Source organism: Rhinolophus sinicus, chromosome 2 (genome assembly GCF_057876585.1).
Source record: "Rhinolophus sinicus isolate RSI-liver-muscle chromosome 2, RSI-T2T, whole genome shotgun sequence".
In the NCBI taxonomy this organism is placed as follows: Eukaryota; Metazoa; Chordata; class Mammalia; order Chiroptera; family Rhinolophidae; genus Rhinolophus; species Rhinolophus sinicus.
In genome coordinates this window covers 70,763,601-70,790,147 of record NC_142502.1, presented here as the reverse complement: position 1 = coordinate 70,790,147, position 26,547 = coordinate 70,763,601, and the positions used below count along the sequence as shown (strand labels likewise).

Here is a 26,547-nt window from a genome sequence, read left to right as displayed (position 1 = left end):
AAAGCTAAAAATGTGTCATTCTCATTTTAGTAGTTCAAAACTGTTTTTCTACAAACAACACTATTACCTATAGTTTCACCGTATATTTCATGGGAGCATTTTAAGAGGAAAATATTTTTAAATCAGGACTTTTTTTTTTTTTTATAATTCAGCATTCAGATAGATATGGCTTCAATGTTAATTAAGTGAGTTAATGCCTGTAAACCCCTTAAATCATGTCTGGTACATAATAATCAATAAATAATATTTCAAAATATTCAAGCTTCCAATGAGCATGTTTTTGCATACCATTTTTAATGATACATGTGATAGGAAAGAATTTTACTTTTTGCTATTAGCTGTAATATATCATTTGTATTTCAGAGGTACATCTATATAGTATTTGATAAACACCTAATTCATATTTGTGCATAAATTAATTGAGTAAATGTGTAAATAAATAAATGGGTATCTTTTATTTTTATCAGTATACCAATAGATATATTCCATGTCTTTACTATATGCAAAGGATAATAATAGATTTTATATTTGCAAAATATTTTGTAAAATGCTTACCTGAGATAAATTAAAAGAAAGATAATGTCTCTACCAAGTCTGAGGCATTAGGTGAAAAGATTGGACAATAGAATATTATTAGTTTGGATTAAATGCTATTCACAGCATTTGAAAAGAAACGTGTACAGAGAAAAAGTAGCAAATTTTCTAGCAAGAATGAAAAGGACAGAGAGAGTTCACAAACCTAGTGCTTGATGATTTGAAAAGGAAACTTCTCAACACAGCTGATTAAAACTTGGGCTTTATAGGCTGGATCAGATGAGGGGTATAGCTCTCACATTTTCAAATTCTCTAAGTTTAGCGTGGTGACGCTCAGTAATGGCTCAGGGAGAATAGATTACATTTTATAAAAATGCCATGGACCTCTGAGAAGTTCAAGATACCCATAACTAGATCTAGAGAGAGAGAGATGTGTATCTAAAAGAATTATGAGTTTGGTTATAGCACATGGAGTTGACTATAGTTAAATAGAAAAGAATGCAACTAAATTTTTAAGAGTTAAAGACTTAGTGTACTGACTATATCAACAGTTTGAACTAAAAAAGAGTATGGCTGTTAAATACTTAAAATGGACCTTGGGACCTCAGTCCTCTAGAGGCAGAAAGCCAACCGAGAAAGCAGCCCAGTCCCGAGGATGTAGTCATGGAATCAGAGTGTCCAATGACCTGAAGAAGCTACCAACAGAGAGTAGATCAGGAGCTTAAGGAAGAACCACTTCCCTCCCCACTCTGCCCAGAGTAGGGCCTCCACTCAGTGAGATTTAGGGATTGCTACCTATCTGTAGCACTAGAACAGGGGTGTTTTATCACCCATATCTTTTCACTGATTTACTACTTTTATAGTGTTTATTAGGAGCAGATCACTTTTCTTTTCTCGGATTTTCAAACCAAGAAAAACCATGTTGGACTTGATATAAATTATTTTAAAGCACTGGACTTTGAGGCTGAATACAGATCAGATGGAACTTTGTTTTGTTTTTTTTCCTCCTAGGGGAAGTAAATGTATATTGCATGTGGAAAATATAGTAGTGATCTGATTATATCTAACTCAAAGGGTAGGTTCTACCTTCATTTCATTCCATATGCATGGTGGGATTGGACTTGTCTGCCACTTGAAGTCAGGTGTTGCCTTGTGGCTTGCTTAGGCTAATAAAACATAAATGGAAGTGCTGTGTGTCACTTCCAGACAGAGCTATTAAGTACAGAACATGGCATACCAGGTACTCTTGCACCTAATTCTGTGATCATCGAAGCTTATGTCAAGTTGATGCCTCAATCAACTTTGCCAAAATAGGGAGGGCACGCAGCATGGGCAAGAAATAAAGTTTGCTCTTTCAAACCACTGAGAGTTTTCTAGTTGTTGGTTTTCATAGCATAACCAAATCTGTCCTGATTGAGACTTCTATGAATCCTTTTTAAGATCCATGAAGAGGTTACTGAATGCCCCTATAAAATTATTTTTAAAACTACTATTTTAGTATAATAACTATTATTTGGTTATAAATAATAACTACATTTTTCATTCACATTTTTCAATTACTTCCATTCTAATTTCTTTTCAGATTACTTTCAATGATTACTGAGTTACAAAAACTTTTGTCAACATTTTTAAAGAATGCAGAAACTTGCAACAATATAGAATCTGGCTTTGTTTGAAATCCCACAAAACATCATTCCATAATGCATTATTAATGAAAATAATTTTAGAACATTAAGGCAATTTTTTATTGGTTCTCTTTCACTTCATTAGGCATACTGAATCTTTATTCTACTGTGTAATTGGAGAATGAACCCAATCTTATTATCTATTTCCAAACATGCACCCACTCAGTAGGTGCTAGTCAGTTACCTCCCCACCTCTTTCCTACCAGAAGTACAGAAATAATTGTGCCAAGAACCATGTGCACAAATTGAATTGCCCATAAGTCCTAGCTCTTAGGTTATTATAGCACAAAGTTAATTAGGGCTTTTAAAACATAAATTTCTAGTGGTTTCATTGTCTTCAGTAAAATGACAAGAAAAGCTACTTTATCAAATATGGTTCACAATCTAATTGACATTTGATTTCTAAGAAAAATTTGTCAAGAATTCAAGAATGTACTGCCACATTAATTATACCTACCAAAACTATTTCAGCAAAAGTGGGTGGGGAGGGCAGTGAATTCAATCAGAAAGCTGATTAGAAACAGAAATAAATGAATCAAAGCAAATTAATTTGGGTATGCTTCTCCCTCATATCATTTTAGAGATTTTAGTACTTCAATAAAATATGCAAAATTATCTATTTCAAGATCAGCATTCATTTTCTCTAATATATCTGACCACACAGAATTCTTTGCTTTCAATCAGTCTATGTAATGTTATTTTCCTTAAATCATCTGATTAAAAAGAAAATGATATAACTCAGTTCTAGAAATAACTATAGGAATAAAACACAGTAGTGATATGATTCCAAAAAATGCAATATATAAATTCGTCATTAAATTAAAAGGGCTGAATACCCTTAAATTTATGGAAAAGATTAAGATTTAAGCAAAAGCTTGCTTTAGAGCCATTTCACAAAATGTCTTGTGGGAGTATATTAACAGAGTGACACCAATGGAACAATAGGTTGAATTCTGGAAAGGCTTCAGGCGACAACACCTTGTTGATTCTTATACCAGCCCACATTTAAAATTCAGACAGCCACATTTTATGGCTAAAATTTTAAATGACATTTTATGTTAACTTCATAAATAAATGTATGATTTATGCATTTTACACTGAGGAATTTTAAAAAGTAAATTTATGATACTCTTTTTTTTAGTTTCTTACTCCTCAACAATTCTGAGGGCTAGGTTTCTGAGCCTCCAGTTTCCTTAGGTTTTATCATAAATTCAATTAATCTTGGACATGCCACAGATGTCAAGGAACTTGCTCTGCTTGTAATGCCTTTCTTTTTCTGTTTTGTGAATGCCTACTTATTCTTCAAGATTCTATTTAAATTCCAACTGAATAAAACCTTTCATAACTCCCTCAGGCAGTTATTTGATTTTTCTTCTGTGATCCCATGATATTTTGTCCACAGTATTTTTATAACTTCACATGTTATTATATTCCCTCTGTTTACGTGTCTCTTACACTGTGAGAACTTTGAGGGTAATTACTTCTTTTTTCTCTATGATCCGAGTACACAAATAGTATCAGCTACATGACAGAATTCGATTCATGTTTGTTAGATAAGTGTATGATTCTCTAAATAGTCAGTTTGGGTGTAGTGAAGACTAGTAATCATTCCCCAACATGATTCTTCTCCTCTGTTCTGAGAAATAGACATCAATCAGAGTTTCAGATGGGCACATGACTGCTCAGTTAGAAACCAATTTCCCCATGTCCCTGAATGAATTAAGTGAATAAGTTCTTACCAATGGTATGTGAGCACAAGTGATGTAGGCAAATTCTGTATCATTTCCATGAAAAGAATTTACATGTCTTCTGCTTATTCTCATCACCTTATCTACAAACTGGATATCAGCTGTGATACTGATGAGGCCGCTTTGGCATGTAGACAAGGAACACACCTTGCGGGATGGGGGAGCTATGCATTAGAAATAAACTAGGTACCTAGAAGATCTCATGAAACAAAGCCACCTGCCCATAGTGTGTTTATCTATCTCATCTTGGACTGTGATGAAAGAGAGAAATAAACTTCTCTACTGTCTGAGATCACTTTTGCAAACCCTTTGTTACAGAAATTTACCCTATATCTTATGCAATATCCTATATCCTATGCAATATAGGTGCCTGTGTGGAGGCAATTAGTGCTAAGGCAGGTACCTTAAGCCACCTTAGGACCTGATGGATACTGCCACATTGGCTTTCTAGTTGCCATGGCTCCCACTAGCATACAATGAGCTGCGGTACCAGCAACTCCCGCCAATACCTGTTGGCAGTAACTACAACTCCAAACAGTAGTAGCAGCTCTAGACACTTCAACAGCCAACAGTCGTTTCCAACAGTTGCTTCTGTCAGCATCTCTCACAGGATTTTGCAAGCTTGTTTCTTTGTCACCAGATTGCCATTCTCCTCTCAGCATCTAAATAACTGTGTCTAATGGTATGTTAAAAATGTTTAACTAGCTCTTTCTCAAAACAAAAAATAAACAACAAAAAAAGACTTCAGTTTGTTTGCTGATTTCCACATGTAAATAAATAAATAAATACTCACAGCATGGCCAATTTCATGCTGGCAACATGACATCATCAAATGTGGACTCTGCCCTTGGACTTGGTGATCGGATCTGGTAAGAGCAGTCTCCAACACACTACTGACTCAACAGTATTAGTTATATATTGTGGCCTAACAGACCACCCACATTTATCAGCTTAATACACAAACTCATTATTTGCTTACAATTCTGGACAGTAATTTTGTCTGGAATCAATGAGTGGTTCCTCTGATGTTTTCTCCTAGGACTGACTAGCTTCTTAAATCAGGACTGGGTGGATTAGGATGGCCTCATTCACTTGTATGTCTGGCAGGTGGTGCTTGCTGTAATCTGAGGTACCTTGAATCTCCTCCCATGGACTCTCATACTATTGCAAGCTAGTGTGGGTCTTTACTTGGGGGTTGGGGGCAGATTTCCTAGAGGGTGATAGAAGCAACTTCAGTGCCTGTTGAGACTCTGCTCTGAAGTCCCATATTGTTTCTCTCCTTGCATTCTATTAGTCAGCTAAGGTAAGTCACAAGGCGAGCTTCAATTCAATGCAGTAAACCATTTTGATTAGACAAGAAAGCAATTTAATTGGTAGCATTTTCCCCCTGCATCTATAAGCCCAACTGGTATTTCAAAATATAGCCATACCATCTCACACCCATTAGGATGGCTACTATAAGTTAAAAACAAACAAAACACAAAATAGCAAGTGTTGGTGAGGATTTGAAGAACTTAGAACCCTTGTACACTGTTGGTAGGAAAGTAAAATGGTGCAGCTGCTATGGAAAGCAATATGGCAGTTCCTCAAAAAAAATTAAACATAGAGTTAATTGATCCAGCAATTCCACTTTTGCGTATGTATCCCGCAAAAATAAAAATAGGAACTAGAAGAGATATTTGTATTCCCATGTTCATAGCAGCATTATTCACAATAGCTAAAAAGTAGAAGCAACCCAAATGTTGATGGGAAGCAACCCATTAACAGATGAATGGATAAACAAAATATGGAGTATTCATACAATGGTATATTATTTAGCTTTAAAAAGGAAGGAAATTCTGACAGACTACAACATGGATGAACATTGAAAACATTATGCTAAGTGAGATTAGCCAGTCACAAAAGGACAAATACTATTTGACTCCACTTATGTGATATACCTAGAGTAGTGAAATTCAAGAGACAGAAAATAGAATACACTTTACTGAGGATTAGAATGGGGAGTTGTTTAATAGGTATAGAATATTTTTAGTTTTGCAAGATGAGAAAAGTTCTGGAGATTGGTTGTACTTCAATGTGAATGTAGTTAGTACTACTGAACTGTACACTTACAAATAGCTAAAATGAGAAATCTTATTACATGTATTTGCCACAATTAAAAAAAACACAACACAACCACAAATTCTTTGATATCTTTGACATTGAGAAATAGGCTCTCTATCCCCTCCTCTCGAATCTAGGTACACTTTTGACACACTTGAAACCAATAGGATGAGGCAGAATAATGTTGCACGAATTGTGATCATACTTCAAAGAAGGAAATATCACTTCTGCCTTGTTTGCTGGGATACTTGCTTGTGGAGCCCTGACTTGCTGTATAAGAAGTCTGATTATTTATGTCTACATGCACGGTGAGAAAGCCAGGGCACATGGAGAAATGATGAGACGCGCTTTTAACAGGCCCAGCTTAAGTCTCAGAATACAATCAGCATCCACTGACCAACATGTAAGTGAAGATGCTTCCAGATGCTTCTAGTCCCCAGCCATAGAGTCATACCCAGCCCAATGAGTCATCCCAGCTGAAGTCCCAGATATCACCAGACAAAGGTAAACCATTGTCAAAATTGCCTGGGTCAAAGTCCTCACTCACAGATTCAATGAGCTTCATAAAATGTTTTTTTAAGGCTCTTAGTAATTTTTAATAATAGCTTTTTTGAGATATAACTCATATACCGTAACAATTCATCCTTTAAAATGCATAACTCAAGGATTTTTATTATGCTCACAGAGTTGTGCAATTATCACTTCTATATAATTTTAGAACATTTCATCACCCAAAAAGCAGCCCCATACCCATTAGCAGTCACTTCCCATTCCCTACTCCAACTCTACTCTATGGATTTGCTTATTCTGGAAATTTCATATAAATGGAATCATATGTGGTCTTTTGTGTCTGGCTTCTTTCACTTTGAATGAGGCTCTCAGGGTTCATCCACATTGTAGCATGTATCAGTATTTTATTCCTTTATATGACTGAATGATATTCCATTGTATAAATATACCATTTTGTTTTTCCAGTCATCAGTTGATGAATATTTTGGTTGTTTTCACTTTGGGGCTATTATGAATAATGATGCTATGAACATTCATGTCAAGTTCTTACATGAACACATGTTTTCAATTCTCTTGAATATATATGCTTGAGTGAAATTGCAGGATCATACAGTAACAATGTTTAGTTAGAATTTTGAGGATCTGCCAAAATATTTTCCAAAATGGCTTTCCTATTCTACCATTGTCACCACAAATGTATATGGGTTTCAGTCTGTCATTGATAACACTTATTTTTATCTATCTTATTTTAGCTATTTAAGTGGGTATAACATAGTATGCCATTGTGATTTTTGATTTGCATTTTCTAATGACTAATGAATCTTTTCATGTGTTTATTGGAAATTTGCATATCTCCTTTGGGGAAATATTTATTCAAATATTTTATGCATTTTTTAATTGGGCTATTTGTCTTTTTATTATTGAGTTTTAAGTGTACTTTAGATATTTAGGATACAAATCCCCTATCAAGACATATATGTGATTTGCAAATATTTGCTCCCATTGCACAGATCACCTTTTCATTTTCTTGATGGTCTCCTTTGAAGTATGCAGTGCAATGTTGATTATCTTGATATTTCCCCTTAACATGTGTTGACATGAACACATTGCTTGTAGGCCATATGGTCAGATAAACAATTAGATTAACAAAAGTAATTTTGATTCTGAACATCCTAAGAAGGGGATAATTTCTTTTGTCTTTTGCTCAAAACAGTAAAATTATATCTTCATTAACACTACAACTAAACTTTTGACTTTGATAAATTCAGGAGGAATATAAAATACTAAAGCCTTTGATTTTCTATATTCTGAAAAACTGCACTGATGACCATTTGGAGTAAATGCATTTCCCCTAATGTATGATAAATGTGTATTTGATTACATAATAATGTGAAACATTACTTTATAAAACAGGCTTTAGAAATTATTTTGGATTAAATAGCCCTAGACTGGGCAGAAAAAAGGTGAAAGATCGTCACTCTCTCAAATCTTTTTATCATAATGCTGTGTGCTGAGCAGATTTATTCATTTAAAGAAGTTTCTCATATCAAGGTAGATGACATTCAAAATAAAGAAATTGGACATTCCATAAAAAGATACGTTTTATATATATATATATATATATATATATATATATATATATATATAGATGTGTGTATACATATATATAGCTTCATTATAAACAATAAATGAATGAATATAATATTTATAACTATAAATTAATTTGAACATTCACACAAAGTGGAATAATTCATCTTTGTCATGAATTCAAATTCCCACCAATGAGAAGCCAGCTACAGCTTCTTATATAATCATCTAATTTGTCTAAAGGCCCTCCTAATTTGGCTTTATTTTGGCATTAAAATTTAACAACTTTTACTAGTAATTCAGTTGTGCTCAAAGTGAAATAAACATAATATGTTATATTCCTGATAAAACATTAGATCGATTAGGATTTATAATCTAATAATAATATGTACTAATTCAAGCAGAGAGAAGAAAAAACTGTTCTACTTGCTGCAGAAATCTAGGACATCCAAAAACTCTGATGAAGTTAATTGTGTAGAGTAAAAGGTACAGTAATGAAAAAAGTACTTTTAATTCTGTCCATATACAATATATACCAGCCTTCAGTATTTCCCCGCCGCCGCTGATGGATTAGAAGACTGTTTAGTAACACTGTGTGGGTAACAGTTCCTTAATACTCCCTGTCACGTGGAATATAAGAGCAGTAGTTTTGATCCATAATTCTGATAACCTAATAGAAAATTCTGTTTCTCAAGAATTCTAAAGGGAATGTAGTTTTCTATACAGATAATGAACCTGACCATAGAGTGAAGCTTTATTTCACTTGATTTACATAAACAGGATCACCTCAATCAAATGTATCTTCCAAATTAAATCTTAAGATAACACATTTACTAATTAATTAAAACAGCTATATCAAAGAAAAAATTGTAAAGCTTGTGTAATATAAGACACTTTACAAAAGGTAAGGAAGAAAGGGAGGTGGTAGAAGAGTTGGTACAGGGGGTCAAATATATGGTAACTGAAGGAGATTAGATTTGAGGGGCATACACACAGTGCAATATATAGATGGTGTATTATAGAATTGTACACTTGAAACCTATATAGTTTTATTAACCAATGTCAGCCCAATAAATTTAATATAAATAAATAAATAAATAAATAAATAAATAAATAAATAAATAAGGGAAACAAAGAACAACCACTTAAGAGGTCTCATAAACTGTATTAAAACAAGCAAAATAAAAAATAAAGTCAGGAACACAGTTTTTCTGAGTGCTACCTACTCGGTGTCAGGTAGCTAATATAGTTTACTATTCACAAGGCATTCCAATTTTTGCTGTAGTGTGTGACATTTTCTATATGAATTTAGTGCTGTGTACTACTGAGAATTTGGATGAAGATGATATATGCCAAAATCAATTTAATACAAATATGTCTTCAGAATGTTTTTAAACAGAAACTGTGATTTATGAACTAAATATGTATAGTAATTTGAAATAAAATGAAAGAATGCACTTTTTGTTAGATGACAATGTTGACATGCCAAACAGTGGACAGTTCACTAACGATGGTTACCTTTTCAGACCCACTGAGGTGGACATGGGAAATTCTCTATATTTGACTTAGAAGGATTTTAAGTTTTAAAATTTAAAACCTCTCTCTCTCTCTCTCTCTCTCTCTCTCTCTCTCTCTCTCCCCCCCCATTTCTCTCTCTCTCTCCCCCCCATTTCTCTCTCTCTCTCTCTCTCTCTCTCTCTCTCTCTCTCTCTCTCTCTCTCTCTCTCTTTCTCTGTCCCCCTCTCTCCCTCTCCTCTCTCTATGTATCTCTCTTTATCCCTCCCTCTCTCTCTTCCTCTCTTTCCTGGCAAACAATTGGTAAAGTCTGCTTGCTTATCTCAGGGTCATTTCTATAAGATTTACTCCCCTGAGATTGCTTGTGGTTGTTTTACTTTCATTCCTTCCTCAGCTGCTGCCCAAACTCTTATAATTACGCAGTGCAAATATACACAAATGAGGAGTTCAGTACCAATAAAATACATGCATACATACATACATTAATACACCGCAAAAATAATAGTCCAGATGCATAGCATAAACTAGCAAATGGTTGTGACTATTCAGAAAACATTTTGAACTGATGACGCCGTTCTCAATTGATTGCAAGTTAACCTTTAAGAAGTTGAATTTGTAATATAATTGAATGGTTAGGCAGAGCTTTAGGGTAAAATTGGGCTTATATAAGATTTAGCTAGAAAGGGAGAAAACAGGTGGATGAAATAAAAATGCACGCGATAAAAAAGCAGAGGTAGGGACTCTCATTGCCTAAAGAGACAGTTTCTTCACCAGCCTTGGTGGGATAGAGCACAAAAGAGCCAACCATGGTGCACAGTGGAATCATCTAGAGAGCTTTACAAATGCAGTGTCCAGCTCCTTCTCACAGAGATTCCAATTCAGTGGGACTGGAGTGAATTTCAGGAAGCTAATCTGTAGCATGCACTTGCTTTTGGAATTATGCTAGATAAATAAGTATATAGTTTGTAAGACAGAGTTTTTAAGCATAAAACTTTTAAGCATATTTTCAGTATACATAAGTAGTCAGTGAGCAGAATACTTTTTAGACATAACCAGAATTCATGGTATATGTTAAGTGTAAGATAAGCAGAAACATAAGATGCATTAAGCATAAATATTAAGCCCCAAGAATGACTTTATATTCATGAGACACATAGGTTTTAAAATATATATGAGACTAAATACATAAGAGGTGCTTGATAGTCATGAGGTCTGAATTTGGCACACATTGCTGATACTTATTCTGCCTCATGTGTTCTCTGACCATAAAACACAAATAAAATCCTTGGCAGTTTGCAGGCTAATTGGCAAGCTACAGCATGGCCAGGAGTAATTGTCCCCCTGTCTATTCAAAAAGCAAGACCAGAGCGCCTTCCATCTGTGAACCCAGTTGCCCAAAATGTAATTCTGGTCCTCATGACCAGGGAAGGCTGATGTGGCAGAGAGAGAAAAACAGTGCATATGAACACTGAATACCTCAGGTTTCAGAGAGTGAGTCCTTCCTGCTTGTATGTGAGCCTAAATGTGTTAACTCACCCGCATGTTTCCCCTTGCTTCTCACTGTATGCTTTAAAATTGATTTAATAACAATGCCAATGAGTATTTTATCTGTGAACATTTCAGTTTTGTGATCTCTGAAATAGCTCATTTTGTAGCATACTTGGAGGCCACATTGCAACAACATAATTCTCTATACTCATATGACACAACCAATATTTTTTAAATGTTCCCAAGTGGTTTTAATACACACCTGGGCTTGAGAACTACTGGGACAAAGAATTTAAAGGTCTGATGGAAAATTACAGATGATGGAGGATGACTTTACATGTGAGGTTAAGCAATTTATATTCTATTATATAAGATATCTGGAGTCCATGAAGTACAAACATATTATAAAATTGTGCACCTTAAAGACTGACTTGACAGTGGTGTGCATTTGGGACCAGATGAAGCGAGAAGATTGAAACTTAGCAATGAACTGGAATAGACAAAATGAACCTGGCGAAGTAAACCTGGAATAGGAGGATAGGATCGGGATGAAAAGGAAAGAGGATATCTGGGTGACTGGATGATCTTGGGCTCCATTCAATTTCCAACTCATATCATGAGGACAGTATTAACCAGACATAAAAATCAGGTAAAGACATTATTAAAAAATAAAATACAAACCAATATCCCTTATTAACATAAATTCAAAGATCTTTAACAGAATTCTTAACAAAATATTAGCAAAAACAATCCACCAATATATAAGAAGCCTATACAAGCATGTGTGGTTTATGCTAGGAATGCTAGATTAATTTAACTCTGGAGATTTTCTGTATTCCACTTTATTATCAGTTTTCAGCCGTCCTTGCATGTTTGATAGGGTCATCAACTGTGCCAGTTTTCCCAGGACTGTCCCAAATGTAGCAGTCCTGCTTCCCAGAAACCCCAGCCCAAGGTTTAGAAAGTCCTGGTTTATTAATGATGGGGACAGAAAGTTGGGGGAGATGTACAAAACTCATACACATGTTAAAATGCATAATTACTTACTATGTATTATATTATCTATTGTTCTAGTATTGTTGTGTCCTTGGTTGTCTCTCTAAAAATTTGGTTATCCTACACCTGACCAAAAGTGGAGATGCTGCCCATGGCATTGCCCTCCCCCAGCAGTAAACTGATGTTCCTTGTTTCTTGGTGCTAGAGGTTTTTATTTTTAAATGTATTGAATTTCCAATTACAGTTGACATGCAATATTATATTAGTTTCAGGTGTACAACATAGCAACTAGACATTTATATGGCTTATGAAGTGATCACCTCAGTAAGTCTAGTATCACACTGACACATATATTGTTATTACAATATTACTGACTATACTCCCTATGTTGTACTTTATATCATCATGATTATTTTTATAACTAGCAATTTGTCCTTCTTAGTCCCTTTCACCTTTTTTATCCACTCCCCACCCCCCTCCCATCTGGAAATGATCAGTTTGTTTTCTGTATCTTATGAGTTTGTTTCTGTTTTGTTTGTTCATTTATTTTGTTTCTTAGATTCCATATATAGGTGAAATAATAGTATTTGTCTTTCTCTGTGTGACTTATTTCACTTAGCATAATACCCTCTAGGTCTATCTATGTTGTCACACATGGCAAGATTTCATTCTTCTTTATGACTGAGTAATATTCTGTTATATATATGAACTACATCTGTGAGGACAGAGCCAGGAGTGCAGTTTCCAGGCTCTTGGCCTCACATGGAAAGGTGCTGGCTCAGGTAGTAAATGGCCATCATCTATGATTGCATGGCCATCAGCTGTGGCTAGTTGGCCGTCATCTGTAACCAGTGAGCCATTGGCCACTAATATAACTACTGTGGCTATGCTAGCAGCAAATGGGGGCTAGCAAGAAGATGGAGGCTGAGATAGCAAGAGCAGATTGCAGAGACGCGGATGCCACAAGAGAGACTATAGTGGTATGACTCCCCCATCTATGGCTCCGTGGGTGTTCCTTTTTGGCCTCACCGTGTCCTGCATTCTTATGTGGGAAGCGGGACCAGAGACCCCGCAGGCTGCCTGGCACGACCTCTTCTAGGTCCATCCATGCTCTTGCCAATGGACACCTAGGTTGCTTCCACATCTTGGCTATTATAATGCTGCAGTGAACATAGGGGTGCATATATCTTTTTGAATTAGTGTTTTGGATTTCTTCAGATAAATACCCAGAGGTGGAACTTGGTACTACAATTTTTATGGGTTTCTCCGTGGTCTGGGTGCAGCCTAAGTGTTAAGAAGCCTGGTGAGCCTGGGCCTACATGCTGGGTTTATTTTTTTCCTTAGCATTTCTGCCACATATCTCTGTAGCAGCACACTGTGCCCTTATTCTGTGGTTCATCTTGGACAGGAGAGTTTTCCTTCTTCTCATCCAGTGATAGCAGACCTCTGTTTAATAGTAGAACAGGATCCTGGGCCCATGATGGTTTCTCACAAGATGATTAGATTGTGATGTGTAATAAATGCTATCGTGATAAGCCACTGAGACTTGGGTATTTGTGGCTTATTACAGAAGATAGCCTATTTTTGCCTAACTCATTTTTATTCATTATTTTTGTCTTTTTTAAATTGTTCAGTCAGTATATTATTTATGATTTTGTTGTACGAACACTAAATCTTTTAGGCATATATATATATATATGAGTGTATTTTCATTTATTATGTTTGCATCAAGATCAATCTCCCTGGTAGTCTGACCTACATGTTTTGCTTATACTAAGATTCATTCCTGTGCAAAATGCATCTCCATGGAAGACTCTAATTTTCTAAACCCTGAATTTATTATTTCTATGATATCTTGATATGACATATAAACCCCATTCTGATAATAAAGCTAGCACAATTTCTATGCTTATATCTTATTCCACTTCCCCCTTTAAGGTCTCTAAATTTAATACTTCAGTTCTCTTTGATCTCCCATCATGAAGTCTTGTTCAAGTAACCCATCTGACTTATCAGATCCTCCAGTGTTAGGTTTTCATTTCAGTGTATCAGAACCACCTGAGTATTTATTTAAAATGAAGATTAATGGTCTATACTCTAATAAATTCTTCTTCAATAGGTATGAAGTAAGACCAAATTATCTAAATTTTGGAAAACCTCCCCAAGTAGAACACTAAAAACTCTGGGGCAGTGTTTAATTCTTTTCAGTTTAACTCTTGTCCTTGAAGACTTGACCTTGAATGAATTCACCAAGAGTGGAACCAACCCATACGTGGAAAGTCTCCTGGACACTAATGGTCTATTTCTGCCTTGGTCCCCTGTTGCCATATCCTGCCCAGAATTAAGAGATTTTCCTAATTTGATGGACCAAATGAGACACACCTCAAGAGGATTGTATGCCAGAAAAATCTGATTCTCTGATTCTTCCAACAGAGAATTTTTAATAATTTTATCTAGCGTACAATGTAGGGGGCAGTTAAATTTACAAAAGTGAAGAGCTGTGCAAAGCCAATTTGAATAACTATAGTATATTATAAAGATGGTTTTGAGATTCTTTATAGAATAACTGCTTCTATCGATAAGTTTGTTAGGTGATCCTCTAGCACTGTTATATTACTAATAATTTCTCTTGCTCCTTCTAAGTCATTTTGAAGTTCTAGTGTTTTGTCAGGTGTCACCTTTTCTTTATATTCTTCTAAATTCTTGCTGGTATTCATATCGTGTATTTTCCTTAAGCAAATGCATTGTTTTAACATTTTAATTTTATTTTGTATCCTTTTTGCTATATTATTTTTTAGCCTCCCCCATGTCATTTTTTTCCTTGAGATATTTTCTTAACTTTTCATTTGCTGTCATTGAGCATCCTAAACAGAGCTATATCTGATAATTAGTCATTTCTTCAATGACATATCTCACTTAGTAGAAAGGGTTGAAAAAGGGTGCTTTCCCTTGATTTTACTTTTTAGTTGTAATGATGTATTCCATTATTTATCATTTAAACAGATGTATTAACTCAGTACTAGATTTTATATTTTCAAACTGAAAAACAAATTTAACAGTTTTTATCTCTGTTTGAAACAAATTATTTTTATTTCAGTTAGCATACTGATAAAACTTAAGAAGTATATGCAAATGTGAATAGCTCGAATAATAAATATTCAATTGACTATAACCCTATGGGAAATAGAAAAAAACAATAATTGTTTGGGTTATAAGATTTAGGGCTTAATGTTCCAAAACAAAAAAAGATATTATTTAGATTTATTTTTGTTTTCTTTAAACTTAACACAGCTGTTATTGAGATTTTAAAATGATTGTTTATTAAAAAACAAAAGAGAAGGAAATATTCAGAAGGAAGGCAAATGTTCCGTGTAGAACTACTACATAAGCTTTTTTGAAAGAATTGACTACTCAGCTCAATTTGCCCTCAAATCAATTATGATTCAATAATAGATTGAATAGACTCAACCTCTCTTCCTTTTGGTTGTAGCTTGACTAAATTGATTGTTATTTTGAGTGTCATTATAGCCTAAGCACTGAGCTTTGGGAGACACAATAAAGAGGTTCCTTTGGTATATTTAAGACAAACCTCTATTGCATCAATATATTTTTTTATCCGCACATTATTTGGTGTGCAGTGTTTTTCACATTAATAGATAAAATGATGTAATCTTAATTAGATCCATTGTACAACTTTTCAATAATAAAAAGGAATGACAAACTTAAAATTTGATTCCCTGAAGTTATTTATATATTTGATATTTGATGATTATATTTGTTAAACAGTACTTTTTCACCATTGAACTCTAAACAGTCCAAATTTTGCATTGGAAGTTATTTTAATAATAAAATAAGACTGCTAAACTTGAGATCTTGATAAAGGGAAATATGAGAATACTATACAACCAGGTAACAACAGAGATTCTATACTAATTTGAAGGTTTATGGAGGATAGTTTCACCTTTTACCTTGACAAATACACCCACCTCTAATATTTAGTACATCTGTGGGTCATTTTCCTTCTCTTCCTAGCCACAACTCTACCATATGTTGCAAGTAGTCTTTTGAACACACATGTGGATACCCAGCCACATGTCCAAACTCTTTCTACTCTCCTTCCCCCAAATACTGACAGTTCAGACTAGCCTCAGGAAATCTGATGCGGGGGAGAGGATCAAACAGAACTTATATAATAGGCTAGGAAGCTTGTTAGGACAAGAAATCTGGAGTAAAGCTGGAATGTGAGCTCCACATGGACATGCAAAGATGGGATACAATTAGAGAGGGACCAAAGTAGGTCCCAAGGGCCTAGATTAGCATCCCCAGCTGTATGGATGCAATACATGTTTTTATGTGTCTAGTATATTGCATTATGTGGAGTATCACAGGGTAGCCAATTCTAGTAAAACACAACAGAGTTCTTGTTATATGATTGCTATTCATTGCCGGATATTGAATGCCTCTGAGAAGTATCATCTCTGTAAATTTTTAACCAGAATCTTAAAAAAAACCTGCTAGCTCTTTCCTTCCTTTGTTTGGCAGTCTAGAAAACCTGTTGCTTAAATTAATATTTTCCATATTTAGTACATCAGAAATTAAAGTCCTAGAATAGAAGATAATTCCCTTAAATGCGCTCTAACCAATAAGGGATAGTCTATTTAGCACTCTTTGACTGTCTTGACAGTGTATGCAAAAACTTTGATAGTATGCAAAAACACAAAATTCTTCTTTGGATCAGGCTTTTAATTGGAAACTGAGACACAAAGAGATGTACACATTTTTTGTTCCATAGCATATCAGGCATTTCCCCAAAATTCTAATTTTATTTTTTTTTTGTAGTAGACTAATGACACAGAATTATTCTTTAACTATTTAATATTAACACAGACATATGGAGTCAAACAGATTTATGTTCAAATCTTTGCTCAATTTACCAGTTTTGAGACTTGGAACCGAGAATCAATTTCTTTATCTGAAAACAGGGACAAAAATATGATTGTTCATTGTTGTTATGATTGTTCATTGTTAATAGAAAATATACGCAGATATTTTATTTAATAGGCACTCAGTAAGTAGTATTATTATCACCCCATCATGGTTATTATTGTGACTGTTACTTTCATTATTAGAGTATTACTGTTAGACCATTAATTAGTAACTATCACCACCAGTGTTTGCATAAATTCTATGTGTAAAAACTATTTAGTCAAGTCATTATTAATAAAGTTGCTGAGGGCATACCTAAATCACAGGCCAATCCTGAATGCTCAAAACCACGTTCTCCTCAAGGCATTGCTCCTTTAAGACATTATATGATACAAGAATCAAATTTTGACATTCACCTCTAAATCTCTTTACCAGGTCATACCAGAGTTCCTGTCCCTCTTTTGTCTCACATGCTCCTAGTCAATTGCTCCACATACCCCTATCAGTTAAGCAGGGCCAGAGCCAAGACCAGGGTGAGGCTTCCTGACAACAAATGCCAGAGCTTTTAAAGGCATAGTATGTCTATAGGTTTCACTCTGGGGAGCTGGGGGTAAGATGCTGAGACGTTGGCTTATGGCAAAGCTGAATTAAATTCCAGATAGACTCTTGTACCAAGTTCTCAACTCAGTAGAAGTAGGCAGTGTGAAAGAATACAGGTGTTAAGAGTCTAGGCCTTAAAACTTGGGAGTATAAGAGCTGGGAGCACCCTCCTTCCCTTCCTCCCGAAAAAATCCCCTGAAATAATTAGGTGTTCAATTCTCCTCATTGCTTTTACTTTCAGCTCTGGTCTTTTCTTTTGTGCCATGCCTTAAAATGTACAAGATTTTCCTTTTTACTACCACCTCTATGAAATCCTTTCAATCCTCTAGATCCATGATCATAATAAATACTTCCTATGATTAATATTCTCTCATCTTGAATTTCACAATTTTCATGTTTGTCTTAATATTTATATAATCAATGATTCATTATTTCATTCATTTATCTGCCCATATTTTATTGGTATAGTACTCAGCAAAAGAGATTTGGTACCAGCACTCATGGAGGAAGAAACCCAATAAATAAATAAGCAAAAATTTAATAATAAAATATCAAATACCCGTGCACTGATATGACAGATGATCTTTGAAAATATTCATTTTAATTTGTTTATCAGAGAAAGTCTCTCTAGGGAATTGTTTTGAGCTGATACCTGAATGAAGAGAAGGACCCAGCCAACCAAATATATGCAAGAGTAAAAACCCTAAGAGAAAGAGAAAGTCAATGTGTCTGAAGCATGATGCACATGGAAAGATTGATACAAGAGGAGGTCAAGGAGAAAATCAGGAGACACATAAAGTAGTTGCTTATAGGTCATGGTTAGAATTTGGATTTTAAGTGTGATGTAAAATTATTAGAGGGTGTATATTATAAGAGTTGCAAGAGTTGATTTATGTTTGGAGAAGCTTTTGGAAAGGGGCACATTAATGAAACTAGAGAGAACAGTTTAAGGCAATTGAAGTAGACCTGGCAAGACGTGATTTTTCCTGGACTAAGATGAGAGTAGCAGAGATGAATAGGAGGGGAATTTATTGTTGTGAAGGGGAGAAAAAGGTAAAATCAAAGGTTTTTGGCTTGAGCACTTAGATGGATAATGGTACCACTTATTGAGATGGTAAACACTAGGGGAATGGGAGATTTGATAGGTGTGTGTGGAAATCAAGAGTTCTCTTTTGGATGAGATCAAGATACCTATTAGTCCAGCAGGTAAATTATGAGCATATTTTACCTTTTCTGGATAATATGTCATGGGTCGATTTATTTGTTGATTCCTTAAATTTGTTTTTATGCAGTAGATCACATGATGCTACGATCTATATAGGGCAATGACTATATTTTTAAAGTGCTCAAGCTGAATTACAATACAGCGATAGTCAAATGAATTAAAGTAATAAATGGTTTTGTTCCCAAATGAGTGGCTTCTAAATTCAGTTTATTTCTTTCAATAATTAATATAATCATATTTAAGGAAGTTATAATCAAGAAGAACCTTTCTTATGGAAACAAGCGCATGCTTTGGAAGTTTACATTAAGAGCAAATCCTTTGCCCAAACATACTTTACAGAAAGGGATTAAATAAAGGATTAAACAATAAGGGATGAAAATGGGAGTGAAGGTCCCAAACATATCTCTAAAGTATAAGATATTTAGAGATTTGGGGGCCACCATGCATACTACAAAGTGCCTACAAATATAAAAAGACCAGTTCATGATCTAGGAAAATGAAGACGTGAGTGAAACACTAACCCATGTGAAGACACAGGAATAAAAGCTTAGATCCTAAAATAAGACTTTTGAAAGCTAAGATCAGAATTATGCAACTTAAGAATTGAAATGTAAGATGAACACCTGCTCAGCCAAAGTCATATTATGGCCCTTCTCTAAGACAGTTGATCAACTCAGACATAAGCCATGTGTAGTATCACTGTTTTATGTGTGAAACAATCATTAAGGAGGTTTTGCATTTCTTTGATATATGGATGGGATAGTGGGTATGATATTTAAGGCTATTGTGATTTTCCTATGGCAATAAAGTTAGAAGAAGGTGCTTTGGAGTCAAACCAATTCAGATTTGAAGTGTAAGTTCTTCCATGGTTCCAAATTGCTTTGAGCAAATTACTTCCTTTGTGCAGTAAGGTCTACAGTGCTTGCTTTCCAGGATTTTGTGAGTTTTAAATGAGTTTCCATTTGTAAAAGGCTTTGCATAATGCCTGGTGCACAGTAAGCGCTGAAAAAAAGCATGATTTCCTAATTGTTGTTAGTGCTATTTTTCTTCTGATTGTGGCAGGGTAACAATGGGGACCTTATATATGTACTTTGCATGGCACCTCTGGGAAATTAGAGCAAATTCCTACGAGTTTTATTGGCCTGAGAAGTCCAAGATAATGAAGGAAGAATGTTATTAAAGTACAGAGGACTGACAGATACACAGGTCACAGATATCCAAGAGTAGCATTCCAGAACAAAACAAAACAAAGCTGTAAAATATTTTTCTAGGAATATTGCTTTAGTAGGAGGAGGAAAATCACTCTGAAATACGAGACATTTCAGTCTGGAGCAACTTGAACAGCAAGGAGTCACAATGAGTATATGGTTAAGGTGGAAGACATCCTCCATTTCAACTTCTTTTTTCGTAGTGAAATGTGTAAATCTATTGCCACAATATTTTCAAATTTTTATATCTTGACTTACTTAAAATTATCTTTCATTAACAACATATTATAAGAAAAAACCCATCAAGTAATTTTGCTTTATTTATAATTAGCTCAACTGTTTTGTCTCTGAACTTTATACCATTCTAGAATAAAATATAAATTTATCCATCGGAATTTTGGAGCACCATTAAAATATTATTTTCACAAGTCAAAATATTCAATACACAATTATAATATTTCAAAATTACATAGTATCATATTTTAAGCTCCCACTGTTTATTCAATTTTTATTTGCTTTTTAGGGCTACATTTACATGTCTTCCTATCTGCAAGCTTTCTTTCAGTGATTGCAATTTGCCAAAAAATTGAAAAGCTGAAGTTGTTGGACATTTTAATTGTTGATTACAGATTTTTCAAGTGATATTTGAACAATGCACAGAGAAAAATATTTAAAAATTCAAAATATTCTGTTTTGACACTAGTATTAAATTTTGAAACATTTACAAAGCAGTTCTTCAAAGTCACCATCATTTAAAAAAAAATATGTTTGTGGCATGTAGCAGAAAGAGAAACTATTTGAAACATTCTTTTGCTAATAAAGTCAACACATTAATTATTTCCTATTCCATGCATGCACAAAAATACTTGGGATCAGAAATAAGTGAATTTATTTAAGAATAATAATGATTTGATCTGAATTTTTTTTCTTTCATAACCAAGATTTTATTGGTTGTTTTGAAGATAAGTACACAGACATTTCAATTTGTACACAATTTTTAACATACGTACCAAAAACCTAAAAAGTCATCATGTAGTTGTGATTCTTTTCTAAAGTTATTCGTGACTTTCCAGCTTACAATTTGGAGGCTAATTTTCCTTAATAGAATATCAAGTACCAATATCTTCAAATGTTGATATGCTTTTACATCAAAATCCCACTAATTCACAATTTAATATCATATATACTACATACTCAAATTTTCAATCTTTCACAGCACATTAACAAAATGACTAGGAAAACTGGACTACCACGACCAAAGGTGGTACAGAGTGCACAAAATCCTGACAGGGCGAGTCAAGATCAAGGATTGTTTTTGTTTAGGAAACAAGTCTACCACAAACGGGAACAGAATTCAAAATGTTCAAGACCTATTAAATGTACAACGGACTCTAAATGGCCATTTAATATGCTCTGTATTATACGATATAAAAACTACCCCCATCTATGGAAGGTTAAGCTGACACCCAAGACATTCAAAGCTTCCCATATTCACTATCCCACTATTTTCTGGTTGTACCAAAAAATAAACAACCAGCAAATGATTTCACCTCTTAAAAAAAAGCATTTACACTTAAAAAATGGATGAGGTGGAAATTCCCTCCTTAAAAATGTGTCTAGAGCTACTAAAAAACTTGCATTTACAAAATAGTTGATAAAAATATTCCTCTGGATTGTGCAAGAAGGGAGACAGCAACCACTGATAAGACGTGGTATGATACTAATCAGACTAGGCTTCTTTCTCTCCTGCTTCATCGGAGGCTGGACTCTCCTCATTTTTAGTTTCTCCGTTTTCTGCAGGTAAATCTTCTTTAGTTTCTTGGTTAGCCACTTCGGCCTGCTTTCCCTTTGCTCCCCTTTTCCCTTTTGTTTGCACTTTTTTGTCTGCAGATTTATCCTTTCCTGACGCCTTGTTGGGCTTCGTTTCCACTTTTGCAGGAGGAGGTTTAGCTGAAAACCTCGCTGACTTCCTCTTGGGCTCCTCCTTTGCTGCCCCCTCGGTGTAGCTGACCTTCCCCTTGGGCATCGTGGCAGCGGGGCGGGCGCGGGCCGGGAGCCTGCGGGCCTCAGGGCGCTGAGCGCCTACGGGAAGCTGGGCTGCCTGGCAGCTGCCGCTCCTCCCGCGCCCCTGAATTTTAAAACTAGATTAGAGTACTATGTAATACAACTTCTGGCTATCATTTATTAAGAGCTATTATTATGGCAGCCTTGTTGAATACTATTTATCAACTTACTTGGAAATTAAAACATTATACGGTATTACTTCCAAAATCCTATATTAAAACATTGAAAAAGATTCAACAATTACTAGAAGTTCATTTTTGGATTGTGGTGTTCTAGTCCTTATTAGGCAATCTAGTCAAAAACAAGGAAATATACATAAAATTATTAGAAATGAAATTATATTTGAGAGACATCAGAGCATCAAGGTCTTGAGGGATCAAAGCTTCAAAGCAATGTGAATTCTAGAAATGATCCCGACATTTAGAGCTATTATTTCTCTTGAGACATTTGCCAAATTTTAAATAATTTCAGTCTAAATGTTGAAAGCCAGCAAATAAACCTAGTAAAGAGGATTTAGGTGGCAATGTGAAGCCAAGCAGAAATCAGAGTTCAGCGGACTTACAAAGTAAACCATTTTATAGGGATATGGAACAAACTTCAGAGTTGGGCTAGTCATAAAGGAGGAGACCTTATAAAACTCTTTTCATTTGAAACGTATAGGGGCAACTAGAAACAGATCTTTTATCACAAAGTCTGAAGTCCTGCTTTAAACTAGCTCAATTTCAAACTGGATTGATGTGAGATGTCCAAACCCTAAACAAACGAAAGAAAGAACCCTGCCAGAAAGAAAATTCTCTGAAGCAAAACAACATCATCATCAATATATTCTCAAATATTCTTATAAATTTTCAAACAATATGTCCAGCATTCAATGAAAAAATATCTAGCATGCCAGATACAAGACCAAATGTATAAACATTAAAGAAAATACAAATACAAAAAGATATTTAAGGAGATACAGATATTGGTGTTATCAAACATGGAATTTAAATAAATCTCAAGAAATGGAAATCAAGGTCTAAAATTTCAGTAGAAAATTTGAATTTGGGAGTAATACGAGGGTATCAAATATAAGCTGCAGAACCAAAAAATACACTAATCAAAATTAAGAACTCAATATTTATGTTTAATATCAGATTAAAAAGCGGACAAAATAATTAATGAATGGAAAGATAGGTCAGTGGAAAATGTGGAGAACATAGTAAAAATTAAGAAAAAGGATGCAAAACATAGAAAAGAGTATAACAGATCTATTGGGCACAATTAAAAGGTTTAACATGCATGTAATTGGAATCCAAGGTAGAAAACTAGAGTAAGAAGCAGTCTAATGGATGACCATGAAGAATTTTTCATGTTTGACCAAAAGTATCAAGCTACAAATTCCTGATGTTCTGCAAACTCCCAACAGAATAAACATAAAGAAAACTACACTTAGACATATCAACAAGTCTACTGAAAAATAAACACAAAAGAAAATCTTAAAAGTAGCAAGAAAAATAGACACATTTCTTTCAAAGAAGTGCCTATAAGAGAGACAACTGAATTCTCATCTAAAATGATAAAAGCCAGAAGACAATAGGACAACTTTTTCAAAATACTGAAAGCAAATTACTACTATCTAATTCCATACCAGTGAAAATATCCTTCAAAGATGAAGTACAATTAAAGATATGTGCAGACAAACTAAAAATAAAGTACCTTGTTGACAGCAGACCTGCATTCAAATAAAGAATGTTTTTAAGCAGAAGAAAAATGATTGCAGGTTATGTAGAGAGAGTAAGCAATGATGATTAACATAGATAAATGCAAATATTGTATAATTTTTTAAAATAATGTTTCATGGGGTTTATAACATATAGAAGATTAAAATATGTTACAACAGTGGTGTGAATGAGAGAAGCATAACCATACTTCGAAAGTAATAATGATAGTCATTTATGTTAGAACTCAATAATACATCCTTATGGATGCATACATTATAATCTTTAGACTATGCATTAAGAGAATAGTAAAATAATTTATAGTTAACAAATTAACCTAAGGGGAACATGAAATCATAAAATATTTGGTTTACCTGAAACACAAGTGCATTAGTGTCCTATTGCTATTCTAACAGATTATTACAAAATTAGAAACTTAAAATAATATAAATTTATTATCTCACAGTTCTGAAGCTCAGAAGTCCCAAATGCACCTTACTAAGCTAAAATCAAGGTATAGGCAAGACTGTGTTTCTTCTGAAGACCTAGGAGAAAATCCATTTCTTGCATTTTCCATCTTCTAGAGGCTGCCTTCATTTCTTGTCTTATATCCTTTTCTATCTTCAAAGCTAGCAATCGTTCATCTAGTCTTTTTCTCATTGTATCACAAAGCATCATCACATCTTCTCTGATTCTCCTGCCTCCTTTCATTCATAAAGATCCCTGAGATTATAGTGGGGCCAAGTGGATAATCTCTCCATTTCAAGACCCTTAACTTAATCCTACTTGCATATTCGTTTTTGTGATTCAAGGTAACATATTCATAGGTTGTAGTCACGCAACAGCTTAACCTTTTGTTTCCTTCTACCTGCCCGCATAGAAAGGAGAGTCTGTAAGACGATCCTTTCAGGGACTTTGCTAAACCTTTGTGTTTGCACCCTATGCCTCTCTGCTTGGTCCCAGAAAGATGACTGGACAGTCAATGAAGAGTAAGATTCCTCACTGAAGGAACAACTCAAGCCAGACGCAGTCGTGGGGACCAACAGGAGAACCCATGGGTTTCACAGAGGTGGGCACAGCCACCACCTTCCTCAGGCTAACGAAAGCCTCAGCCTCTGTGGCTGCATTCTTTCCCAAAGCCTGCAAGGGAAATGATTCAATGAGGTGCTCTCCATCTATTTATGTACGCATGTAGGTTTTGTCCCTTGGGGAAGTTGAGACTTATGGTCCAGCTGTCTGCTGGAAAGGGTGATTAACTCAAATCGGTTTTCTATTAAGATGTGTGAGATTCACAGACTGTGGAATAAATAATGCTAATGCCTTGTGTGAATATCAACAAAAGCCACCAGTCGGCTTGATTCTGGGCTCCAGTCTTCCATGACTGCGAGGCCCCCTGGCCTTCTGAGATTTAACTGCATCAAGTCTCTGCTTCTCTCTTTTTTGAAAAACTTAACCTAAAGCCTCCCCTTTTCGTTCCCTCACTGCCCGTGTTGCGCTGGATGCGACAATAGGTTCCAGGAATTAAGTGCATATCTTGGAGGACAGGAGGTATTGTTTTGCTGTCCACAAAAAGAAAGGAGAAAAACAAGAAAAATAGAATCTACAACAATGTACATTAAAAATTGCATTATATGTAAATGGGTTTAATACACATAGACAGAGATTGTCAGACTGGATCTTTAGGAATTTCATTGCTTAAAAGAGACACTCATTAAATATTATATATACAGCAAAAATTTGAAAGTAAAACATGTACCAATATATAAAGTGTATATTAAAATTTTGAAAGTAAAAAGAATCAGACAAAATTCACTTTAAGCAAGATTCAAAAGTGTAGCTAATGAGGTACATTTTGTAATATCCAAAGAGTCAATCCCCCATCAAGTTATAATAATTCTAAAAATTTAACATTAAATTAAATTTAAGTTAATTTTTTTCCTGATCATGATGGAATAGCTTTCCTTAGAATAAATAGTGTTCTCACTAGAAGAAACTATGAAAATCATGAAACATTTTTTTTTTTTTTTAAGAAGAAATCACTAGAAAGCAACCAAGGCAAGTTTTGAGGGTCTATGATGTTTGAGCTAGAAGTACACTGTGTAAGTCCCAAATTTACCACTGCCTTTAAAAAAAAGGGGAGGTCATTTTTCAATTCACAACAAGAGTAAAGTTCAAGTGAAAAAGGACTGTTTTACTGAGATTAGTAGAGAAAGGTTGGAGTTGAAACTGCCAAAGGATTTAAGACTTTAGGGGTAAAATATTGATAGGAGCGAGTTCAGTGAAGGGAGCTTAAAAGCCATATGCAACTCTCTTCTCAAGGCATTGACTTACTTCTAAGTTAAAAGCGCACAAAATAAAAGTTTAATAACTCCAGATAGAAACAGTGACTGGGAGAGTAAAAAGCCAGGGAAAAAGTTTAGCAGCTACAAAATACTTGAGAGGCAGACTTCGGAGTACAAATCCTGCTAACCTGGGGGGTCAGGGTAACTTGGTAAAAACCCTTGACTTTTTGTTGAAGCTTCACAAAGACCACACAGTGGAAATGAGTTGCTAGTAATAAAATCAAAGAATATATATTATCTTGATAAAAAGCTGAAATCCACCTTTAAGATGATCAAATATATATTTGGTACTTTAATACCATTTGAAAAGAGAAAA

At 34.7% G+C, this 26,547-nt stretch overlaps 1 protein-coding gene across 1 annotated transcript; it reads right to left on the bottom strand.

Moving 5' to 3' along the window:
• Positions 1-21,845: 21,845 nt before the first annotated feature.
• LOC109446368 (non-histone chromosomal protein HMG-14) lies at positions 21,846-22,151 on the bottom strand. The gene is given in 1 exon segment (XM_019729699.3): positions 21,846-22,151. A coding segment is annotated over 1 exon segment (306 nt).
• Positions 22,152-26,547: the final 4,396 nt, after the last annotated feature.